Source organism: Lineus longissimus, chromosome 9 (assembly GCF_910592395.1).
Source record: "Lineus longissimus chromosome 9, tnLinLong1.2, whole genome shotgun sequence".
Taxonomy (NCBI): Eukaryota; Metazoa; Nemertea; class Pilidiophora; order Heteronemertea; family Lineidae; genus Lineus; species Lineus longissimus.
In genome coordinates, this window is record NC_088316.1 from 8,997,237 (window position 1) to 9,022,226 (window position 24,990).

The 24,990-nt window shown below is 42.1% G+C and overlaps 1 protein-coding gene across 2 annotated transcripts; it reads left to right on the forward strand.

Annotated features, from left to right (window-relative positions):
* On the forward strand, window positions 1-10,743 carry LOC135493904 (uncharacterized protein K02A2.6-like). 2 transcript variants are annotated; one of them, XM_064781551.1, is made up of 2 exons: window positions 1-112; window positions 5,497-10,743. In XM_064781551.1, exon 2 carries the CDS (start codon window positions 6,065-6,067, stop codon window positions 10,202-10,204), a length of 4,140 nt encoding a protein of 1,379 aa, XP_064637621.1. In that variant the 5' UTR covers window positions 1-112; window positions 5,497-6,064; the 3' UTR covers window positions 10,205-10,743. The 2 variants fall into 2 exon arrangements, with proteins under 2 accessions (XP_064637621.1, XP_064637620.1); XM_064781550.1 differs by lacking the exon at window positions 1-112 and adding an exon at window positions 5,077-5,124.
* The last annotated feature ends 14,247 nt before the right edge of the window (window positions 10,744-24,990 follow it).

A 24,990-nucleotide genomic window follows, 5' to 3' on the forward strand; every position in this document is an offset into this window, starting at 1 on the left:
GCCATTAAGGTTTCGACGAAATCGGCGATAAAAAACAGCATATTTACGGCGTTTTAAGCCAGGAAGTTGCACAGTGATACTGTCAGGGTCTTGAATTACACCCACAAAGTAGGTAGGTTGCATTGGGTGGGACTGTTACATCCACGAACAGAAAGTACAAGGCATTCAAGTTGGGCCTGGACTCGCTTCAAACAAACATCATCTGCTAATGTAAACACACACTGTCTACAGTACATAATGTACACGTCTTGGCTCCATACATGATTTGCGTATCCGCCGATTAAAAATCACTTTGACAGTGGTTTGGGTCGCTGTGCAAAACCTGCTGGGCCGATTTCTTCTAGGTTTGGTTTAAAGCCTCGTGAAATAATTTTTGACCTGACAAATAATTTTGACTATTCTATGGCTTGACATGCAATATTTATATAATATTCAATGGTATTCTTCGTTGCGCAGATTATGTGCGCAAAAGCAAACACACAGTAGAATGTTCACTGTTTAATGCGATATCGACAACAGTGAAATGCTCTACTGTGGTATAGTAGAGAGTACGTTGATTCAGAAGGACCTTTCGATCGTTTGAATTTCTTACTATTGCGGCATGAGACGCTCTGGTTTTGTGCATGCAGTTCAGCTTTAAATAATTCCTACCCTAGGCACTGGGTGATATGAATAAAGACTAGTAAATGCTTTTATCTAAAACTCCATGTACATTTACACTAGGCCTTTCTGTATAAAATTGAAGTAAAAGCATTTGCTAGTCTTTATTCATATCACCCATTGTCCAAAGTCAGCTAAGGCCTTCTGACGAGTGACGTGTTCTAAGCGTGCGCACTCATTGTTCAAATTGTTATGGCGCCGATTCCTCTTCTTCAAACAGGCCTATCTGGATGAACACACTCCCTCAAGTGCATGCACACAGTCCCTCAAACTGCCACAACCTTCTCCCAAAATAACGTTGCACAACATTGTTTCACCACTACTCCTCGTTATTTCACCAGTTACATCATTACATTGATAGACGAATTCGAAGAAGTTTGCACTGACCCTTGAACAAAGGATCGCCGTGTCTCTCTGGGCATTGTCGAAGTCGGCCTTCTGACATGTTCCGACTGTGCGCATTCGATTTGTTTTGGCACCGATTCCGTCTTCTTCGAATTCGTCTATTCCCTAAGTGGTGATATAGACCTATAGGCTATGGTAGTTGATAAAGTATGGAATTAGTGAAACCTTGGAAACACTGATAAACCTTGTAATATTCAATGTAAACCATGGAATCACTGTGCAAATAGCGCGGGAAATCGGGTGCGTTCCTTCCACGATTTATACCCTCCCAACTGACAGTCTCGTCCCAGCTGACTTTATTGATAGCAATTTGCCAGTTAGTTCAGAAGCCAACATTTTTAATGTGGAGGATGACGTCATCAGTTGGCAATGCGCTGTGGTCGTTAAAATATTTTATTTCTCTTCAATGGAAGCAAAAATTAGTTTTTATGATTGTTTTGTATTCCATAGACGATAAAGTATTATGCTCGGTACTAGATGCACGAGATCATAGGACAAACACACACGTGAATAAAAAAACCGCTTAGAACTGGTGACGTCACAAAGATCTCTGCATCCCTCGATGCGTACTGGAAGATGTAAGAAATCGCTCACGGCGAAGGAAATTTTCATCCGCAAACTTCGGTAATAAACATACATGACTAGGCTTCTTTTATTCATCGTTTGTTATAAAATATCAGTCAATCATAGACAATTAGGCGTAGACATAGTGGTCAACCTTATCCATGCATAATGCATGACAGGCCCCCAATTTTCTCTGTATAACCCTGTATGAACAGACCGATCCGTAGTTCAAATAGGCCCCGCGTGGTGGTGGCGTATTTATAAGCGGAGCGCTATTGGTCCATATTATGGGTGTGTGGTGGGCGTGTCTTCCCATATTTGGGAGATCAGTACTGTACACTGGAGGCGAGGTACAACTGGGTTGTTCTAAAATATAGACTATTGAATCGGATATGCGACAGATTTCTAAATTACCATAAAATTCCGATCTGATCATGTAAGAATAAGCTCCAAATGTTGATTCGTAACCACGTTAGGTTCGAATGGCATTATTTCATGTTTTTATGCATTTTAAGGAGTGTTTCCAAGGTTTATCAGTGTTTCCAAGGTTTCACTAATTCCATACTTTATCACCTACCATAGGCTATAGATTTTCGCGTTTTTCGCATTTTCGCGTCACGCACAGAAAATGACGAAAAAAACTTTTCACACCTCTTGAAGATCGGTTAATTTCGGTGTCTTATCGATGATGTATGAAGAAACCAGGAAGACCCAAGGTAAACAAGTATCTAATCTTTCATTGTCTCAAATTTCAAATAAATTCATCGAGTATTTGGGGAGAAATTAGAAATTACGCACAACTTGGGCCGCCGTGGCGATCGTCACGGTATGTTAATGAGGACGGCACGGGGGCGCGGCCAACTGTCACTTGCTCGTCAAATCTTTGGCGCCTTTTCCGCAAAAGGGCATATGACCTATGTAAATTATCTATCCAGAAATGAACTCTACTGCTGAAACTCTTGCTGTTCGTCCAAAACCGGATGAAATTCCGTCAATATTTACCGATTTTAGGCATTTTCAAGATTTGACACTCCTAAACAACACCTAATTATCCCTTCTGAAATCTCATAGAAATGATAATTAAACGGATTTAGTTGTAATTGTAAGTATAAACCTCCGTTTTAATGAAAATAATTTGAAATCTCCAGCGGAATCGAGTTTATAATTAGACCATATCCACAACTCCGTGGATATGGTCTATTGTTTTTACTGAGCCGATCGCCAGGACCCGAGGGATGTGGTTTTCGACACGTATCTCCGAAACTGCCGCACGGAACGACCTGAAATTTGGTTAGGTTACGTTTCATAACCTGCTAACGAACAACGTGTACTTTATTTTTGCAGCCGTTGCTTACTTTTTTAGTTTTCGGGTGATTTTTGATGAAAATCGCCGGTTCTGAACCGTTCCGGTAATAGCACTGCCTCCCGCGTTTTTACCGATTAGGCAAGTTGCTCAACGTTGATCTGTCCCGACCTGAACAGGTGGGAGGATACCCGCTACATGGAAGAGCCAACAGACATTTCGTCTACGCATTCTAGACGGGGTGAGTGTGATTTTTTCGTGATTGTAATCGCCCTCAAATTTGTGTTGAAACACTGCATCAGACAAAATTAACTCATCAGAGGTCAAGAAAAGGATCTTAAGAATATATATTCGCTGTTAGTTTGGGTGATTATAGGGAGCACGTCCATCTTTTGAGGCAAACTTGTCATCCGAAAGTTTCCAGATCCCCGCAATGGCGGATATACATTCATCAAAAAAATTACGAATTCGGGCAAGTTTCATCAAACTGTGCGCCTTAAACACCTAAGAATGTCTCAAAATCACCCAGACTCTACACATGAGATATACCTTCACTGAAAATAATTGCTTAAACCTCGCTTAACGTGTCGCGAGTGCTGAAAGCAACAGTTTTGGAGATCGTTTTTCTGTACATCCTGCTCACTCCTGTAGAAATGTACAGTAAAGCACGTATACACGTGCAGTGTAAATGGACACACGAATGTACACACCTTCTGTAAATATTGTCAGCAAAGATGATAAGTGTTTGTTCTGAATTATGACAATGAAATTCATAGACTATTAGCAGGTAGTCAGTGTCTGTTGGTCTGAATAATGAATGATAAAACTTCTGGTGAAGTTAAAATATTTCCTCGCTCTGTTTTACAGCCTGACGCAGTGACGGGGATGATCAGCATCTGTTCTGCGACCGCATCAGTCACGGATATAGGAGCCTTGACCACGAGGAGCTGATGAGGCAAAGTCGTATAACCGTCTTAACCTTGACATCGGTGCAGTGCTGAATTTGCCGTCCGAAGACAAACCAGTATAATATTCCAGCCGTATTTCGTTCTTTTCACTGTAATTCACTGTACTTCAAAAAGACTGAATAAATAAACCTACTGTGGCAGTTAGTTTAAAAAGATATTATTGCATTTTACGTTTTTACTCTTAGTGCTGATCGGTCATACCCCTTGGGCCTGGCCGTAACCTTGCATACTGGTTGTCTCGATGCCGTATGCTATGACCATGTATATATCTACTGGACTGGTTTGTTGCACCATGTCGAAGGAATTTTATGTAGAGATCAAGACACTTCCCTCGCATCACAATCTACACCTCAAAAGAATGGTTGTAAAAATCCTTGCCATGATTCCCGGTTGCCCCTATGTTGTGACCATGCATGCATCAATGGCCTGGGATGTTGCAACCTACACTTCAAAGGAATGCGAAGTCTAAATCACATTTATTTTTTGTCCCCAGGTTGTGACTTTCCTAACAGCAATTGCAGACCATATCCCTGGTGATAGTGTTTTGTCATCTTAAAAATGAGCACCAGGACAAAGCACCAAAAACCTGCCACTTAAGATCAGATCAGAAGTTACCTACGTGGTGCCAGTACCCACAAGTGCATGATTGACACCTAGATCATTTGAAGAAAAAATTGGCAGCAGAACCATGTGTGCATGGAGGGAGGTATTATAATATAAATACTGTGGAGACGCAATGTATTATTGGTCGTCCCAACATTGGGAGCTTTCATCCCCACCAGCCATATCAGATGGCCAACTGGTTTCCCTCACTCGACCAGAAAACTCATCAAAAGATACGAAAGATGTTGAGATTCAGATTACATTTGCTTGTTGTCTGCTGGATTCTGACCATCCATATGCTGAGTTGTTGCAGTCCCAGAACCATCGCTAATTCTAGTATTTATGATGCACCTACTGTCACAACCTAATTCAGCTGGTTATTCAGGGTTATTTGCCTCTGATTTATCTGGTTATATCCTGGTGCAAACCTAATTTCTGAACATGACAAAATACTTTCACCAGGGATATGGTCTGCAATTTGCTGTTAGGCGAATTGCCCAATACTAGTTTATTTTGTAGTTCCAACTTGGCCGATGGTGGCGCATGCCCAATTTTCGTAACATCCGGGCACTTTTCCAATTAAATTAGCATTAGAAAATCAGCTGATTTCAGTCAGTTTGGGTAGGTTTATTGTATATTTTGACAATGTTTTCATTCTTGTTATCTCGTGACAGTTGACTAATGTTGTTCTTGACTGTCCTGAGACTCGAATGCTCTGTATTTAAAGGTTTTGTTTGGTAGTTTGGTGAAAATATCAATGTTTTTCTTTTCATTTCCTGGTTCATGCATTCAGCATTGCATGGTTTTAGTGACAGTGTGACAGTGTTCTGTGAGTTACCAGGCCATGTTTGGCTATAGCTGTGTGTACTATAGCACCATCTGTAACTCTGAACCAATAAAGTCTTGGGGGAGATGTCTCATTGACATTAATGATATAATTGAAAGTACCAATACCGACTGAGATTATTTTAAGGTATTATTCTTTATTTTCAGATCTGGTTGGATGAAGAGAATTAGGCAGATTCAGCACAGTGAGGGATTGTGGTTGTCAAGCAGCGCTTACATTCGATGGTACTTGTAATGTTCTGTCGTTTCGCATATTGATATTCCGTGTTTTATAATAAACCTTGTTGTTGTAATGGCGAACCGATTAGCTTGTCTGTTCTGTGACCTGCTCTACAGGAATGACTCTGCATTAGTCCCTCACGACATTATATCTGGCGACGAGGATATTCGATGCTAAAGTAAGATACCAAGAACCCGTAGAAGTGGACATTTTGAAAAATGCGTGCAGTTATTACTGTGAATTTAACGGTTTAAAAAGTCTGTGACCACGCCGCGAGAAATATATGCGTAATGTACGCGCTATCGCTATGTATGTGTACGTGCAATCGTTCATGTAGAATAGAAATCTCGCCGCGCTGTATGTAGCCCGTGTGAATGCGTTTCCGCGTGTTACCGTTAGATGTCGACACTATCGTTTACTGTGCAGTATTATAATATCCCTAGTTTCTAGCAGTCTTGCTCATAATATTTAGAATATTAGTACCGTGTTGCCAAGATGCCATCACCAGTACGAGCTCCTGCTGACCCAGCTGCCGCTGTTGCGCCTCAACCGATGATATCTCTACCTAACTTTGCTTCATTTGATCCTCATACTGACCCTACCGCTATTGGCCCCAGATGGGAAAGGTGGTTGGCTAGATTTGAGAGACTCTTTGTTGGAATAGGTTTAACTGATCCCACAAGGAAGAGAGCATTGCTACTACATTACGCAGGACCTGATGTAGATGAGATATTCGACACGTTGACAGAGACAGGCGATGATGATGACTATAATACTGCTAAGGCTAAGTTAACTGCGCATTTTCTACCCAAGAAGAACGTAGCATTCGAGGTATACAACTTCAGACAGTGTACTCAAGCAAAGGATGAAACGCTTGATGCCTACCATACTCGCTTGAGAAAACTTGCCAAGACATGTGATTTCGCGAATGTAGACCGCGAGATTTGCGCTCAAATCATAACCGGCACTAATTCACATCAACTTCGCAGAAAAGCGTTGCGTGAAGACATGAATTTAACTAAAATTCGAGATACTGGCCGCGCATTTGAATTGAGTGAGCACCAAGCAACCAAGCTTGAAGAATCGCAACATCAAACCGTTCACAAGATTAGAGCCAATGACAAGAGCCAAGGCAAAGGGAGCCAAAGACAGAGCAGACCTAAGCAGAAGACACGTCGTTTCCAGTCACAATCGAAGCCGGACCAGGACAGACGTCGCGATGGTCGAGATACCAGACCCCAGCAGCAACACAACGACCAGAACTGTGGTAAGTGTGGAGGGAGACCCCACAAAGTCAGTAGTAATTGTCCCGCCAATGGTCAGGAGTGCCATCGTTGCAAGAAGATAGGACACTTCGGGAGGATGTGCCGTTCAAAGACCAACAGCGCTAACACCCTGATGACAGAGGCTGACGAAGATTCTGACTACTGTTACTTTACCCAAGCTGCCAAGTCCAACAACCCAACGCTGTGTACGATAACAATCGGAAAGAAACCAAAAATGGCCAGAGTACCCATGATGATAGATTCGGGAGCATCCGTCAACCTAGTCGACTCCAAGACGTTCAACGTTATTCGCCGAGCCCAACCTGGTATAGACCCGTTGCTTCCAGCTGACACACAGGTATTCCCCTATGGTAGCAAGACGCCCATACTGCTGAAAGGAATGTTCCGAGCCACAGCACGTCACAAGTCCGAAACCAAATGGTCGAAGTTCTACGTGACTGAAGGAGGAGGGAATTTACTTGGTTTCAAGACCGCGTCGGATTTAGGAATCTTGAAGATCGTACATGAGGTTAAATCGAAAACGAGGCCCAATCCATCCAGCTCCAAGACCCTTCCTGACTCGCTGAAGAAGTATGAGGAACTCTTCTCCGGTGTAGGCAAGATCAAACGTGAACCTGTGACACTTCACATTGATAAAGACGCCAAGCCGAAGCAGCAACCTCACCGTCGCATACCTCTCCATATCCGCAAAGATGTAGAGAAAGAGCTACAGCGTCTAGAGGAACTTGACATTATAGAGAAAGTCGATGGTCCGACACCGTGGATAAGTCCCATAGTTACAGTCCCCAAGAAATCAGGAGCAATTCGCATTTGTGTTGACATGCGCGAGGCAAATAAAGCGATAAAACGTGAAAGACATCTTATGCCGACTCTTGATGATCTAGTAACGGATTTGAACGGATCCACTGTGTTCAGTACCCTAGATTTGAGTAGCGCGTATCATCAACTAGAACTTGCAAAGGAATCACGTTTTATCACCACGTTCACCACCCATCTTGGTCTTAGACGCTACAAACGTCTTTTCTTTGGGATAAACGCCGCGTCGGAAATCTTTCAGAACGCGATCGCCGAAATTCTGAGTGACATACCGAACTGTCGAAATATCTCTGACGATATCATTATCCATGGCAAAGATAAAGCTGAACACGACAAGAGTTTGATAGCCGTGATGGAGAGACTGAAAGAATACGGAATTCGTCTCAACATGCCCAAGTGTCACTTCTATCAGTCAGAAGTGAAGTTCTACGGTCATATCTTCAATAGCGCTGGTGTTACCGCAGATGTGAAGAAGATCGAAGCCATAAGAGATTCGCCTGCCCCGACGGACAAGAGTGGAATACGTTCGTTACTCGGAATGGCCCAATACCTCTCGCGCTTCATTCCATGGTATGCTAGCATAACAGCGCCCCTTAGAGAGCTAACGCATGATAAGACAGAATGGCAGTGGAACGCGGAACATGAAAAAGCGCTAACAGACTTGAAGACTGCGCTCACCGGAGCAAAGGTCATGTCGTACTATGACCCGCGTAAGAAAACTGAACTCATCGTTGACGCAGGGCCCCGCGGATTAGGCTCGATTCTGATGCAAGAAGGTCGCGTTGTTTCGTACGCTAGTCGCGCGCTCACCGACGTTGAGACGAGATACTCGCAGACAGAAAGAGAAATGCTCGCAGTGGTCTGGGCAACAGAACACTTCCGCCTATACTTATACGGTTCGACTTCCCCTTTCACCGTGGTCACAGATCATAAACCGTTGATCGGAATATTCCAAAGCCAGAAGCCGATGTCGTTACGGATTGAACGATGGAGATTACGTCTAACGCCGTATAACTACAAGTTGGAATATCGACCTGGAAGGAACGAAGCCAACCCAGCCGACTTTTGCAGTCGCCATCCTGTAGTAGGCAATGAGCAGAACAGAGCAAACTTTGTCGATGATTACGTCAACTATGTCATTGACAATGCGGTTCCAAAAGCCATGCAACTCGAAGAAGTAAAATCAGAAACCTTACGAGACCATACCCTGCAGAAGCTTAAAGTAGCTATCGAAACTGGCTACTGGAGACGAGATGAAGAGTGCCTGAAGCCATTCAAACGTTTCCAAGATGAGCTGATCGTTCATAATGGTATCGTCCTCCGAGGGAGAAGACTGGTAATGCCTGACGCACTGCAGAGAAGAGCCATTGACCTTGCTCACGTTGGTCATCAGGGCATCGTCAAAACGAAGATGTTGCTGAGAGAAAAAGTATGGTTTCCGTCCATCGACGCCATGGTTGAAGAATGTGTCAAGGACTGTCTGCCTTGCCAAGCTACGTCCGGAAGAGCCAGCAAACCAGAGCCGCTACGCATGACAAAGCTGCCGAATGGTCCCTGGGAAGAAGTCTCTGTGGATTTTTACGGTCCTTTGCCAGTCCCAAGCGCTGACTACCTACTCGTGATGATGGATGACTACAGTCGTTACCCCGAGGTTGAAGTTATAGCTTCTACCGCCGCAAAGACAGTCATACCAAAGATAGACGCCATTATGTCACGCCACGGAGTTGTGTCGATTTTGAAATCCGACAACGGACCTCCGTTCACGAGCCATGATTTCAAACGTTTCGCTGAATGCCTCGGTTTTCAACACCGCAGAGTGACTCCGTTATATCCCCAAGCTAACGGTGAAGCAGAACGTTTCATGAGAAACATCACGAAGACTGTGCAAGCCGCACACATCGAAGGCCGCAATTGGAAGCAGGAACTACAGAAGTTTCTACGCCAGTATCGTGCGACACCACATTCAACAACAGGTGTCTCGCCATTCGAAGCCCTCTATGGTCGTAGGATGAAAACCCAGCTTCCATGTGCCGATTTCAACCCAGAGTTGAAAACTCGTTCTCAATCGTCAATGAGAGACACTGACAATGAACGCAAGAAGAAGATCAAAATGTATGCAGATCGCAGACGCAACGCTACTGAAAGCAACATTGCCGAAGGAGACACCGTTGTAGTTCGTCAGCAGAAACGTAACAAGCTAACGCCGCCATTCGATCCAGATCCATTAAAGATAACGCGTCGAGATGGTAATATGCTGACAGCCGAGCGAGATGATCGAAAGATAACTCGCAACCTAACGTTTTTCAAACGGGTGCCTGAAAGCCTGTTTGAAAACATTCAGGAAGAGGAAGTTGAGATTCCTGACTCAGATGCTCCGCCCACTATAGCACCTGAGACACCTTCTGGTATTTCTGAGCCTGAGACCTCCAACCAGAAACTGCCTGTGATGACTGAGACTACCTCACAACCACTCCGGAGATCAACTCGAACGAAGAGGCCTAACCCAAGATTCAAAGACTTTGTTCTTCGTTAAGAACACCCTGTTCTGAGTTTTATGTGTTTGAACTGTTCTATATTCATATAGTGGACTTTTATTTTGTTCTAAATAGGACACTTCAAGTTCGATATGGATGTGCTTTTATTCTGGTAATGAAGACATTATCCGTGTAAGGACTAAGTGAAGAGTGATTCGCTATTTGCGCCATGTTCTAATTCATAACTTCGAGAACATTCAAATTCAAGAAAAGGACAATTCTTGAGTCAGAGACAATCTTGTGTTTATTCTGCGCTTCCAGGAAAAGTGTTTAATTTGAGATTATGTTTTTATTTTGATACCAACATCCGCGTCTGGACTTATTAAGCGTAAACCTTTTCATCCAAAAGGGTGGATGTAATGTTCTGTCGTTTCGTATATTGATATTCCGTGTTTTATAATAAACCTTGTTGTTGTAATGGCGAACCGATTAGCTTGTCTGTTCTGTGACCTGCTCTACAGGAATGACTCTGCATTAGTCCCTCACGACATTATAGTACTTGAGATGTATTATCCGTTACTTTCATCTGTAATTTGCAAATGAGTTGAATAATAATGTATGAACTTGATTTATAACGCTTCTAGTCTTTCTGTGTCTGTTATTAGCCACATTTCAAAGAGTCGATTGGCGTCCTTACTCTCATCCGATCATTTTGATATATTACAAGCCTGGTTAGAATATTAATGGTGTTGGCAGAGTTTGACGGCCATCTTGGTTTCAATATGGTGGCCATATCGGTTTCAACATGGCCGCCTGATGGCGGTTACATCAAAGATTGACTGACCTTGAGCCGCATATCATACCAGTGCCTTAGTTTAAGAAACTACCAATGAGTGATGACCAAAGCACCACTCAATCTCGAGGACAGGAATCTAACCCATGACCATGCCGATCCACCATCTGTAGGGCATGAGGACTTTATGATCGATATGAGCCGCCAGTAAGTCGGCATGACCAATGACCAGAACACGACCATAGGCCTGCCTGGAATGTACAATAGAACATGACTCTCTATTCGAAGGACTATTTTCTATTTACACTGACCTCCCCAATACACTACATGTATGTACTACACGGCGTAAATAGAAAATAGTCCTTCGAATAGCGAGTCCTGTTCTTTTGTACATTCCATGGCCTGTGCACGACACTAGGCTGAACTTCCCTACTGCAACCTCATTAACATAAACAGATATTTAAAGGGACTATTTAAAGGCAGCAGCTGGGCAGGCAAGATTGAGTTACTCCAAGTCCAAGTCTAGTGCCCGCCCGCCCCCCCCCCCCCCCCCATTTTACTCTATTCTAGTCGCCAAAATTGGTCTCTCACGTCTCACATAACGTCGAAATGATTCACCCATGTACTGGTACCGTACCTTGCATTTAGTGCTGCATCAGACGGGATTTGTAGGATGATCCTGGTACTTCATGTAAATTGAACACTACAAGGCAAGATGTTGCACTGCACCTTCATTTAAAATAACATGCTGTAGGAATCGAATCGAACCTACCAAAGTACTACACCACCACCTCAAAAGACTTCACCCATATCGTGCCGCCCCCTCCCCCCCCCCCCAAGTTGCTCCATGTATCCCCTCAACAACTCTATTGCATTCCGGCTGGCCGCAACCCACCAACCTCAGATTTTACTTTTAAACGACAATAACAACGGATTGGGCAAGGAAAGTATCGGCGTGCCGCTTGATTCCAACTTTTATGAAAACCCGTTTGATTTTCGTTTCTGCGTTTCGTTTCTGTGTTTCTTGTTTTACAACTACCCCATTTTACATTAGTGTAACGTGACGTGACGCGACGTTTTCGTAAACGTTGGTCCCAATCAAGTGCATGGATCTATAGTACCGGTATATAGTATGCACTCCACGATGTGGTGGCAATACAATATCATGATTAACACACACAAAATTAAACAGTCGCAGAGTGAGACTGAGCTGAGAGTGAGACTGGGCTAACACAGACATGATGTAGCCTGCTTGAACGCCTATACCGTAGTCTAAATAGAGAGTTTAGGTCAAAATAAAGGCTTATAACAAACCTTCAGTTTCATGGTTATTTTGAAAGAGTACATCCTTACAAAGCGATACCTTTTCGAATTTTGGAAATCGGTCAAGATTGGACCGAGATATAGCCGTTTATATCTCCGCAGATTGTACACGTTGTCTGAAAGTATCAATTGGCTCTGTGTACATCAATACACTGCATAATGTACCTACCATGGTATCAAAAATGGTACAGTTTCCAAGCAGAAAATAGCAAAAATGACACTAAAATGGACATAATTTATCTTTTAATAATACTATTAACATGAAACTTGGACACATCAGGTGTGAAGACCAAGGTTATAACTTAAGCATGTCAAACCATTAGATTAAGATCTAATTAGCATATTTTATGCATATTAGCATATTTTATGCTAATTAGCATAATTTATTCATCAGTTTGTGAATGGACGTATAGATAACTGTTGATAAATTTCCAGTTAAGTGTTTCACATCAAGCAATGTGACTGTTTATATGTCACATTGGTAGTCAGCAGTATAGTAAATACTAGTCTGTGGCACCTATGCAGGATTTCCAGCTAATACAATACCAATATAGATACATACAATGTTTCACGTTACTTGTAGTTCATTAATCATTATGTGAATGGACGGATAGAAAACTGTTGATAATTTCCAGCTAAGTGTTTCACATCAAGCAATGTGACTGTTTATATGTCACATTGGTAGTCAGCAGTATAGTAAATACTAGTCTGTGTCACCTTTGCAGGATTTCAAGCTAATACAATACCACCATAGATACATACAATGTTTCACGTCACTTGCCAAAAATGTGCATTGCAAAATGGAAGCTTTTTACAGCGGCTAGACCACACGCCCAAGTACATGAGATAATTTAGACATGAAAAAGTGCTTGTTTGTATAGTACAAACTGATAAGGAGCCTTTGCATCCTTCTAGGTTACAAATATCCAGCTAAATCAATACATACATACTATGTTTCAATATTCAGAAGCAATGTTTCATGCAAATACGTAGAAAGTGACAAATTCTAAAGTGCAGCAGAGGTTCAAGGTATTCAGGAATATAACGCATATTTACACTGAAAATCATTAAAAACTGCAGATTGAAATACATTATTACCCTTGATCTGGTATTATAGTATAATACCGGATCAAGGATAATATTAATAGTAGGGGCTAGGTCATGCAGCCATTGTACTTGTAGGTCAAGGAAAATTTCAAAAGCCAAACTTTTCTAAGTCGGACTGATCCAGACTTAGAAAAATCTGACTTGGAAATTTGCATATGCGCTTTGAAGTTTGGTAAAGTCTTCTTCTGGGATGTACCATAGACGGCAGCCACTGTCAGTTGGTAGAAGATCAAAGCCATGGCCGATGATAAACACGTTGGAGACATCACTCATCTTTAGGTGAAGGCTATTTAAATCCATTGCCATGCCTCTTTTCTGTGGGTTGAAGGAATTTAACCTCCGCAGAATTCCTCTCGTCTGTGAGTAATTTGACACATTGCCCCGGCTACCATGCATCCTCAAAAGCAACAGCCACAGTTTCCCCCGAACTGAACAAGTGCACCTCAAAAACATCAACCTCAACACTGTAAACTGCATTACTGGTATCTTGAACTGCATCATCTGGTGCAGCATCGTCTAGTTCGTCACTGTCAGTATGGTCCGACATCTCAGTCTCAGTTTCAGACGGCTTCTTTTTTCGCTTTGGTGGTCTACGGTTAGTTTTTTCGGAGATCTCAGTTTTGCACGCTTTGCTTTCTGTTTTGTTAGCTCACCTGTCAGGTGAGCTTATACGATACCGCGGCGTCTGGCGTCCGTCGTCGTCGTCGTCGTCATCGTCGTCCGTCGTTAACTTTTGACAAAATCGTGGCACGTTTCTTAACCGCTTGACCCAGAAAGTTCATACTTGGTGTGTGGGTACCCCTAGGCAAGACCTTCCTTCAGAATGAAAATCAGCGCAATTTGACTGCTGGTCTGCCATATAGGGGGCGCTCTTTGAAAACCAATTTTTTTTTTGGACATTTTGAAGCTTATGGTTAAAACTAGAGCGATGAAAATTTTATGGTGGGTGTATCTAATAAAGATACATCACATATCACAGGGGTTTTTGATTTGACCTTCATTTCAAGGTCACAGAGGTCGAACTCTAAAATTTCTTTGATAATGGCACTTTTTTTTGCTATTGGTCATAGACTCTCTAAATTTGATATGTGGACACCTTTTGGGCATCTCTACATGTTGACACAGATTTAGGTCAGTGTGACCTACTATTCAGGTATAAGTAGGTCAAGGTTAAAAAAGCCCATTTTCTTTATTCCAGCAGATTGAAGTTTGAAATGAAGTTTTAGAGGTCGGCCTGATATAGAGGTTTCTATATTAAATAGATTAATTTCGTTTCATATCACTAGGTGGCGGTATTGTGCAAAAATGTCAGTCGGCACATTGCCAGCAGTTTTGAATTTCGCGGTTCGAGACAATCCGTCGGGTATCCCAGATGCGCAGTGTTGTACTGCGCCACTAGATCTGCATACTACAAGTATGGAAGACAGCCATTTTATGAATTTGAAGCGAGATGAAGAAGGAATTAAATCACCTTGAATCAATGCTAAAACTTAATCATCCGCTCTTCGGATGAGGTCGTATGTGTTATTTATATTCTTGTGATTGGTTTGAGATTATTAGTTTGTCCTCATTGCCGGTTGTTTTAGAAAATTTTGACTGTGATTGGAAGGTAAAATGAGAAACTTGTCACACTGTTCTTCGGCTTGGAATGGGGATAGTCAATGCAGAGCCAGTTGGTACAAGCTGCCTTGCGAATCCGACATGGGGTGGCGTAATAATACTGTGAAAGAACAATAAAATGATGAATTGTAGCAGTGTGTGTCAGAAATTATGTGATTTCCATTGCATTTGACGATCCCAAAGTTTCGAGAGTATGGCAAAATGGCTGCTGCCGTCATTGGAGATTAGCGTCAAGCCGGAACCTTTCGTTACAATGTGGGCTTTTAAACACAAGTTAATGGTTTATAATCACCCAGACGCTACTCATTAGGTAAACCTCTACTAAAAACACTTGCTTTAATTTTTGTAAACATGTCACGAGTGCTTAAAAAGAACCATTTCTGTGATCGTTTTTCGTCGCTGTAGAAATGTACACAGTGTCGGTCAGTGTGTCAACACAACAACGGTGTTAGTATACATATGAATCCATGATACACGGAGACACGAATGTAAACATTTGCCTGTTGGGTCGGAAGGAGTTCACCGTTACCGATCACTGCCCCAAGAAAGGTCATCTGAGCTGGTTGACTAAAGTAGATGATGATAATGATCAAAGTGTAGCACAGCTGTCATAGTTAGGCCTATAGTCGGATTCATAAGTAAATGTCACTGACTGCCCTTTGGGTCGCTGTGCAAAAACTATTGGGCCGATTTCTTCAAAGTTTGGTTTTTCTTGAATCTAATTTTGGGACCAACACAATTTCCAGGTTAGAGATTTGCAAATTATAAAGAAAAAAATTGTCAACTTTGGAGCCCTTTGGCCATTTTGGGGGAACCTGGAGGGCCCGATTTTTTTTTATGGATAGTTCTAAATGAAACTTGGCAGCTTTAAAGATACACACGAAAAAAAATTAACCTGAACATTTCAGCAAAATGCGTCCATAAATAAGCAGTACAGAGGAGAAAATGTCAAAATCAATACACTACGTCAATGTACACCAATACATACAAAAAAAGTATTTCGTAACCATGGTTACTGAAATATGAAAATCCTCTTGGGTCCCGAAATTAGATTCAAGAAAAACCAAACTTTGAAGAAATCGGCCCAGGGCAGTTACATTTACTTATGAATCCGACTATAGGGCTGTCTTGTAACTATGTTATTGTCTCAAAAATGAATACAAACTGCTACCTAGTTACTCAGTCCATCATATTCTATACTGTGCATTCCTTGCTTCAACTGTTCTTGTATCATATTTTTCAACATTTCTCTCTAATCACAAGCCGAGGATAAATACTCCTTTCAAGATAGCGTAATCACACGCAATTCCACAGGTACATCCCATTCATTTGAAATTTCGGCCAATGACAGCAGGTTTTACAAAATGTAAATGCGCTGTTTATTTTCAATAGTCCCTGATTGCTCAGACACATGTAAACCCGTCTTAATTGGCCAGTAAAACATCTCTCAGCTTCTCCCACAAATAACGATTCACTTATTCCAACGTCAGTAACATGTGCACGCGGAAAACAATACGACTAACTCCACTTTTTCAAGACAAACCACACCATCCCACAACTATTGCATGATTAACCCCTAACAATGACAAGTTTTTCCTCATACTCTCCCTTTCATATCGACAGGTGAGCACAATGGCCCTTGCCATTTCATTGAAAGATGAAATCCGATTGGCTCACATCGCGAGGGGTCACCCAATGATGCATCCCGTTAAAAAAACGTGACCCCGGAAACGAAATGTCGTTGGAAATATTTACAGAATTTCGAGCAGACCACTGTAGATAAAATCCATCATCATCGATCATCATTGTTCGCCATCAGATGAAACAAAGTTGATAAATGAATGAAGTAAGATCATTAGTAGCAGTTTATGTGATTTTATTGACAATATTGTCTTTTTAGTCGCAAGGACGATGAATTTATTAACACTATACCGCATACGCGGGCCAGCATTGTCAATGCACTACTTATTGATTTTATGTCGCACACCGTGACGTGAGGTCATCGGTATCTCTAGTCTTAAGTCTGCACACACTTGACATTTTCAATGACACACACGCCATGCATTGATTGTATGAATGATGATGCAAACTGTGGTACCGGTAGGCCTACGGGAAAGCGTCTTTTTCTCACAGAATCAACGAAAAAAACTTGTTTGTCTTCTTCTATACTTTTCCTTATTTCATCCAGACCGTAAAGCAATAATATTTACCGATTACATGATGGCGAACAGCCATCCCAACGCTAGTATTTCGGAACAAATGAAATGAAAAGGCACAAACTATAACGGCGGCAAAATCACGAAAAGCAGCAACAAGACAGTGTCCAAACGCAAGGGAAATCGTCGTTAATTTGTAAAGTACGCCCTCTCACGGAGAAGGACTGACCCCGTCTCGGCCATTCCAACGTTAGTGCCCTAACAGATGTGTCAATTGTGGTCAAAACCACTAGACGTCTCATTTGTGAGTTGATTTGATTGTGACTGTAGTCAGTCGTTCAATCTCTCTATCCACAAATATACCAGGGTGTCTTATCAACAATCCGTGAAACAAACAACCCTTTTGATCATGTGAAATCTAACTTTTTGTTATTCAAATTGCCCTCAGTCATTCAATGGACATTCCTATATGATCCTATATGATCAGTTGTTTTATGATTATTACCAAATTTCTGGGGGGACTTACTTTTGTTAAGGTGTTTAGTCTGGGTAGGTTTTATTCCATCATCAAGCGACTGGCGAAGGTTGGTGTCTGTTGTCACAACTAGTATTACGAAACATTAGCTTGTGTTGGACTCCTGATCCACCTCCACCAGAAAGTAACTGTAGAGTTAAGGTGGAATACGTTTCAATGCAAAACCGCAAGATCCCATTGTAAATCATGTAAAAAGATTCACTTTTATTGCAAAAACCATTACATTAGTCAAGGCAGAAAAGTTGCATTTCCTCAAAAAGACCTCAAGGGAATTTAGTGGCTTTTGCATCTGAACTCGTCAACTGTTTTTTTAGCTTATCGGCCTTGCAGCAACAGAACAGAACACATCCTCTTTACTTTCAGTCATGTTTTATCAATTACCGTATCCATTACGCTACCGTATGATGAATGATCCATCCGTCCTATCAACTCAGAACTTGCCATTCTTGCAGAAGTTTTGCGTCAGTGCGTAACGAGGTCTATGATTGGTTTAAACAAGTGTAAGACAAAGCCTCGTGACTGATTAGGAACCGCCCCTATTAAACTGATCGAAGGCATGCTTAATCTTTATATATGAACAGTGTTGAACACAAATTGATGTAATAATCTTCTGCTCCTCTTCTTGTAATAAATGCAATAAAACGGCTCAAATACGGTGTCTCTCTTTTTTAGCTCAGCTGACAAAGTCAGCAAGCTGGTAGAATAGCTATTCAGATTTGTTGGCCTGTCCGTCCGGCCGTCCGTCCATCTGTCAACATGGGCCGCACGTTTTGTTATCGTAAGACCTAGGCACTTCGTTGACGGTGCTAAATTAGGAGTTGCTCAAGGTGAACTCAGAAACGAAAAATCAGCCGATCCGACCTGTATTAAGAGAATGAGGTCATTTCGCGTTTAGATTTCTTTCCCTTTTTACCTCGGTCCACAGAGTAAATATTGTTTTCAAATGTGGCTGAATATTGGCTCACTGTCTATAGTGACCAGTTAAAGTTGCATGGGTTTTTTAACCTCATTTTGCGATAACCTCGTTTGTCCATAAGGGCTGACCGATTCGGGCGCAATCGGCATCATTGGCTGTGTTTGGCATCATAGGTGTGTCTCGTGAAGTGATTTTGGACAACAAACCATCGTATATATCTGTTTTTTTCGTTTTTCCATGTAATTTTGCCACGCCCCTTTTCCAGGGTGTTATTCATATTGATTTATTATGGTCATATGTACGTACATTCGTACAAGGGGACAAGCTTACTATGTTCCAACAAATCGAGTACATTCGCAAATTTTTTGGAAGCGTGTGAGTAGTGCAAATCGGCCACAAACAATTTATTCCATTTGATTCCATTTGATTCCATCGACAAATATTTAAAGAAAAGAATGAATATCGTGCCAGTTCGATAGTTTCAGGTTTGATTAGTAAGGTTTGATAATGATATGCTACATTAGCCGATAATCAACCTGGGATCGATGAAGTATTGCAGGTGTATGACTGTATGCAACTAAGCTTATGGTGAGCATTTGGAACGAGGTAATCACGCTTCTTCATTACACGCCGTCAGCGAAATTTTTTTCTGCAGGATACTTCTGCCATAGTGTACATCTGACAGCCAATCAGAATTCAAGGCAAGCACGTGTCTTTGTTGACATCATCTTTCCACATGGCGCAATAATGTCAACAATGCCACGTGTTCTGATAATCTTGGAAAGAACAAGTTAGCAAATGGTTAGAGGAGTATATTAGCTAAAATATATTTATTTGTAGTATCTTAACATGTATTTTCATTGTCGAGTGGACTGTATTTATTGGACTTGTCTGTTAAAGGCGCACTGTGCTCGGCAAAATAGCCGAGGTTGAATGTTTATCTGTCAACCGTGTAACTAGTTCTGCTGTATATGCATAGGTGGCGCCACCATTCAATTTATTTTGTTTGCTTGTCAAAATGTGTTTTATACAATGGCCCTTCAACAATGTTCAAACTACCAAAATAGGCCTGATACCTTCAACAGCAGACATCGGATACACTGTCCCTTTAATAATTATCAACATTGGCAACACTGTCAGTGTCACTGCCCCTTAAAATTTCACAAATCGCGAGACATCGGATACACTGTCCCTTTAATAATTATCAACATTGGCAACACTGTCAGTGTCACTGCCCCTTAAAATTTCACAAATCGCGAGACATCGGATACACTGTCCCTTTAATAATTATCAACATTGGCAACACTGTCAGTGTCACTGCCCCTTAAAATTTCACAAATCAATGCATGCGCTGCAATGTAGCGATCAGATCAGCTGATGCCTCTTTTGTACGCATTATAAGCCCCCCTTTAGGAGGGGCTCTTAAGATACACGTGTGTGTGGGAGTATATACTGATTTGATGAGAAATAAAGAGAGTAAATATTGTATATCCTACAAACAATTTTTTTTGGTATTTTTCTGAATTAACTCCGTTGAGTTTACCGATTTCTCCGCGATCTTCCGGTGGTGGTTGCTATCCCATTGATTGAAATTAATTTAAATTAATTTAAATCTTCATGGGAATTCGCTACATCATATGCCTAAGAAATTGGCCAATTATATTAATATTTTTATTAGAGAAATATCCGTCCTAAATAATGACAGAAAAGGGTGGTTTATTTCAATTTTGTGTCGACATGATCGAGGTCACGTGACATAAAAACAAAACAATCGCACACACCCGTCCAAAAAAGGCACTTTAAGAAAAACAAATACGTTTTTCCAGCTTAAAACCACACTGACGACTAAGTTATATTGGTCTTCTGCCCAAATCTGAAGTATCAAAATGAATCACAAACTAGAACTAGCTCTATTTAGCAAAAGTTGCGTGAAAAATTCGGGTGAGCGACATTCTGCACCCTAGCGGCCAATAATTAAACTACTTTCAGCCGTCTGCTCCGGTCTCGTCAGGGAGTTTTTCCCAAATGTACGCGATGATGACGTGCCCCATTAACAGGACGTAACATCTATTTTAAAATGCGTTTCCAAAGTGAATGCATGAGGACAACCTATTTGTGTCGTATATCACTGGAAACGCCCGATTCCCGTGAATAAGGACAATCACAATGTATTACATTACCAAAACAAAAATGTGTCGGAAGGAACTATATGGATGGTCCCATCGCACCCCCCCTCCAGCAGTATGACACAGAAGGGCTAGTTGACTGTCCACCGGGGGGGTTTGGGGGGAGCTTCCCCCCAACGCCCTGGTAAAAACCTATGTCGACGGAGGGGGGTTTGGGGGGTGTCCCCCCATTGTAACAGCTGTAGTTGTTAGAGCTTGCACTTAACATATGCTCGTAGGGGGGTTCGGGGGAGCTCCCCCGACCTAAAGGGGGGCTCACTAAGTCCTTGACTTTACATATTAGGGAGCTCTTAAGCGAGCTTTATGGTTAAGGGTCGAATGTGTGTGTGTATACCGTCAACGAAAAAAACTTGACCCGGTTGACCGGAACCAGAAAACCTCTGCACCCAGGTGACATTTTTGCAAGCGAATCGTATACGCTAATGCACAGCAATTTACCTGGGGAGAGATTTTCTTTTTCCAAACAATTCAGCGGGACGCTACGTTTACGCAGAGAAGCCGCTGTTCGGTTGAAGATTTCGTCAAAACAGGGCCGAATCAAAGTGTAACGATACCCTGGGGCGAATCGAAATGCATTAAACAACAAGCTGCATCGCTGCCAGAGATTATTTTTCTCTTTCCGCGACGAAATCGTGCTTTGAACTGGCAAAATTCCGCAAAAGATTTTCCGTCTGCTAACTTTTCCGTAGTTTCAAGCGCACCAACATGATCGGTCCGGGGCTGCCCGTTTCGTCGACGATTTCGTCAATATCATGGGGTGTGACAATATGTCAACGGTCTGGTTCCATTAATAATGCAATAATCTTGAAAGTACATTGGTCTCAATGTCTATTTCCCCGTTTCCATGTCAAAATCCTACCGTGAAACCTGAAACCACTCGTCCACAACACTGGCCATTTTAATTTTCCGTAGAAAGCGCATGCGCACTTAACTCAAACGCACGCGCTACCCTCAGGTCTCACAAGCCGGTGCGGAGGCCAGGCCTACCTGCCTCCAAAAATGACGCGACGTCATTTCATGCATACCCCTGTTCCAGCGGCTGTAGACTTGGCAGTACGTTACTCTCACACAAACCAATACATTTCTGAATAGCATGTCTCTTGTATTGTAGAATACATCTGACCAAGTTTGACCAAGTGATCAGGTGTTAATCTTGAAGTTATAAGGCATAGAGGTGAAATTTTTTCAAATTTGCGTTATACAGGGTGTCTCATGCATTGTGCTACATCAGTCTATGCATGACTGTATGTCTAGGCGACGTTGGTCTTTTTGAATTAGAATATAAATCTTAATTACACTTGGGTCTTCGGATCATTATGCTTATCTCCGGGCAAAAATACCTATCCTTCTCCTGTTGTGTTTAGTTTCCCACATTCTCCCCACTTATTTTCTATACTGCGACAGCGTCTATTGGGTCAACTGCCATGATGGCATCATCCTAACTATATCCCCCCTCTCCCACCCACCAACTACTCGCCATCAATCATTGACATTGTGTGCTAGCCAACTGCTTCTTCGGTAAACTGCCATGATGGCATCATCCTAACTATATAACCCCCCCCCCCCCCCCCACCGAGTCTTCTCGCTCACCAGCCCTATTAACGAAGAGCTCCCTATCAAGGCCTGAGCCTTCCTCATATTATCATCAATTTTACAATGAATCTGTGCAATTCATTCCTAAACACTACGACACAAACCTTGAGTTGAGCATAATTGGGGTGAGACAATGAACTATTGTCACATTCACAGTTGAAGTGGCACTCGGCATGCGACTCGGTATCGTCCATTGTATTTGCATTATCATGCATAAATAAACAGTGTGACGTCAAAGATCGCGCCAATTGTGATTGGCTGTCAGATGTACACTGTGGCAGCAAGGAGGATACCGCGGTGACGTCACATCACGTGATCCCGACCCATATTAGTGATCGCTATGGCCAATCAGATTCAGTCTACTGACAGCACCAGCACTGAACACATCTTCACGTCTCACTGTCTGGTGCGCTCCTGTACACAAAAACACCAATAGACATGAAATATTGCAATACCTAGTATGGATTCTTCCTGTGTAGAATAAAATTTACAGAGCAGATTAACTTCCACGAATAAAAAAGACGTTTGCCGTGGCCAAAGTGCGGAAATAATGGGAAATAATGTCTCCGCTAAAATACACTACGAAATACACTAGGCAATGCACTACGCGATACACGGTAGAGATGAAGTTGGGTTTGTTATTGTTTTGACTTAGAAGCCCGCCCATATCATAATATATTCATGTATTCATGAAGTATGAACTCATTTCTGTCCCATACAACTCTAAGAACAGTCAATTTCTCCTTAAATCATCACCGAAACCGCGATATCCGCAGGAAGATTTCGTTCTAGTGTCCGAAAATGCATGATCTTACAGGGGCGCTAACTCGACAAATAGAGGGGATCTATGGGGATCTATGCGAGTTTTAGGTATTACAGGTCTCGAACTTGTAAAATCTGTAAACATGCCTCCAAATCCCATTATGATAATGAAGAGATTGCCCCATATCTGGGAGACTGTTTTGAAACCATCGCTAATTTTGGAAGATCGGTGCCGGCTATTTGGTTTAAAAAACCCTATTTTTCCCCATCAAAACAGCACTTTTCATTATTCAAATGATAGCTTATTGTCTGAAGACTTATTTCATAGCAGAAAAGTACTGATAACTCTGATTTGATGCGAAAAATCTAACTTTTTTGATGACTTGATTTTTCCTTGGCCGTGGATCGAGTTTGTTTACAATATGCAGCGCCATCTTGGAAAAGCCGTGACGTCACCGCGGTATCCTCCTTGCTGTGGCAGAAGTATCCTGCAGAAAAAAATTTCGCACCCCGTCATCCATTAATGTTTACATCATTCACTGCTAGCTTTCCGTACAAAATCAGTAAGTTTTCAGATGTCGAGGTGATGGAAATACTCATCGAAGTGTCAATTAGTTGTCTGTGAATCGCTGGCAGCATTGGTATGACCTGGTTTGGGTGACACTGACTGACAGAGTTGCACTTGCAGCCTGATGCGGATGGCCGGTGAATTCTGAAGTCAACGTATACGTATAGGCCTACAGGTATCATGACGACATGGACATAGTCAAGCAATAAGCGCAAGGCTATTGGCCTAGCCATAGTCGAATCGCTAACAGTCACACACCTGCTCACACTGACCCTGTATGTATTGTAACCAGGCAGGTCAATGAACAATTCATTATTCATATAGTTTTGCAGTTGCTGTTTGCATGAGAGCATGGAGGTATTATTAAGAAGGAGAGAGAACGGAGCCCGCTTCAAAGGATACAATCATCCTTCCGATGTTTGGACAACAATAGATATGTGTATTCGAAACCCCTCGCGTTAATGCCTTCCAATACCCCGGCCGGCCGAGCGCGTTATGTCGGAAAGTATCGGAAACTGCCGAGCTAGTTTCCGAGTCGCGATCGGCAACTTCCGTGACTAATCGGCCATAGAAAGTAGCTAGAGAGAGGGGTGTGGCCATACTGCTTTTCCAGAAAACGGTGATCTTCAGAAACAAAATTCTAAATGTTCGCATCAGTTCGCATGCATTTGACAATATGTATACAATCATTCAAACCTTCATCTATTTATTGGTCAAAATCGTTCTTTCTAGAAAGTTTTAGAAACACTTAAATTCTTAATTTGAAAGTAAGTATAGTACAAACCTTAAATCTACTGTGCGTCTGGAATCTATCAACCGATTTTTGCGATATTGGTCTCTTTTTTTCGAGAATTCTGTCGCGAATTCGAAGAACTCGCGGCCATAACTAAATCAACAACAACAAAGCGCGAAACACGAGAATAAAACTTTCGACTACGGGTCGAATGTTATAGAGGGCGCTGCAGTTCGGTTCGCTGTCGGAAGGGATGATCGTACTCAAAGAGCGCTGCCGCGAGGAATGTGTATTGGAGAACAATGGGGCAAACAATGCAAGCCGGGGATTAGTAGGGGATTAATTCTGAGGTCTTAGGCCGTTCTCTCTCCTTCTTAATAATACCTCCATGATGAGAGGTAGCCTAGTGTGATGTATAAATAGCACAATATTTAGAGCAGGCCCAGACTCCTTTAATTTGGGCACAGGTTGTGTAGACCCTGTTCATCCGGGGATCTTCCGAGAAGGAGCGACGCGCTCAGCTTGTTCATGTGGTGGAGATTGTCAATGTCAT

What these genes read in the sequence shown, in the direction of transcription:
- LOC135493904 (XM_064781551.1), top strand. Translation starts at nt 6,065, where the DNA reads ATGCCATCACCAGTACGAGCTCCTGCTGACCCAGCTGCCGCTGTTGCG.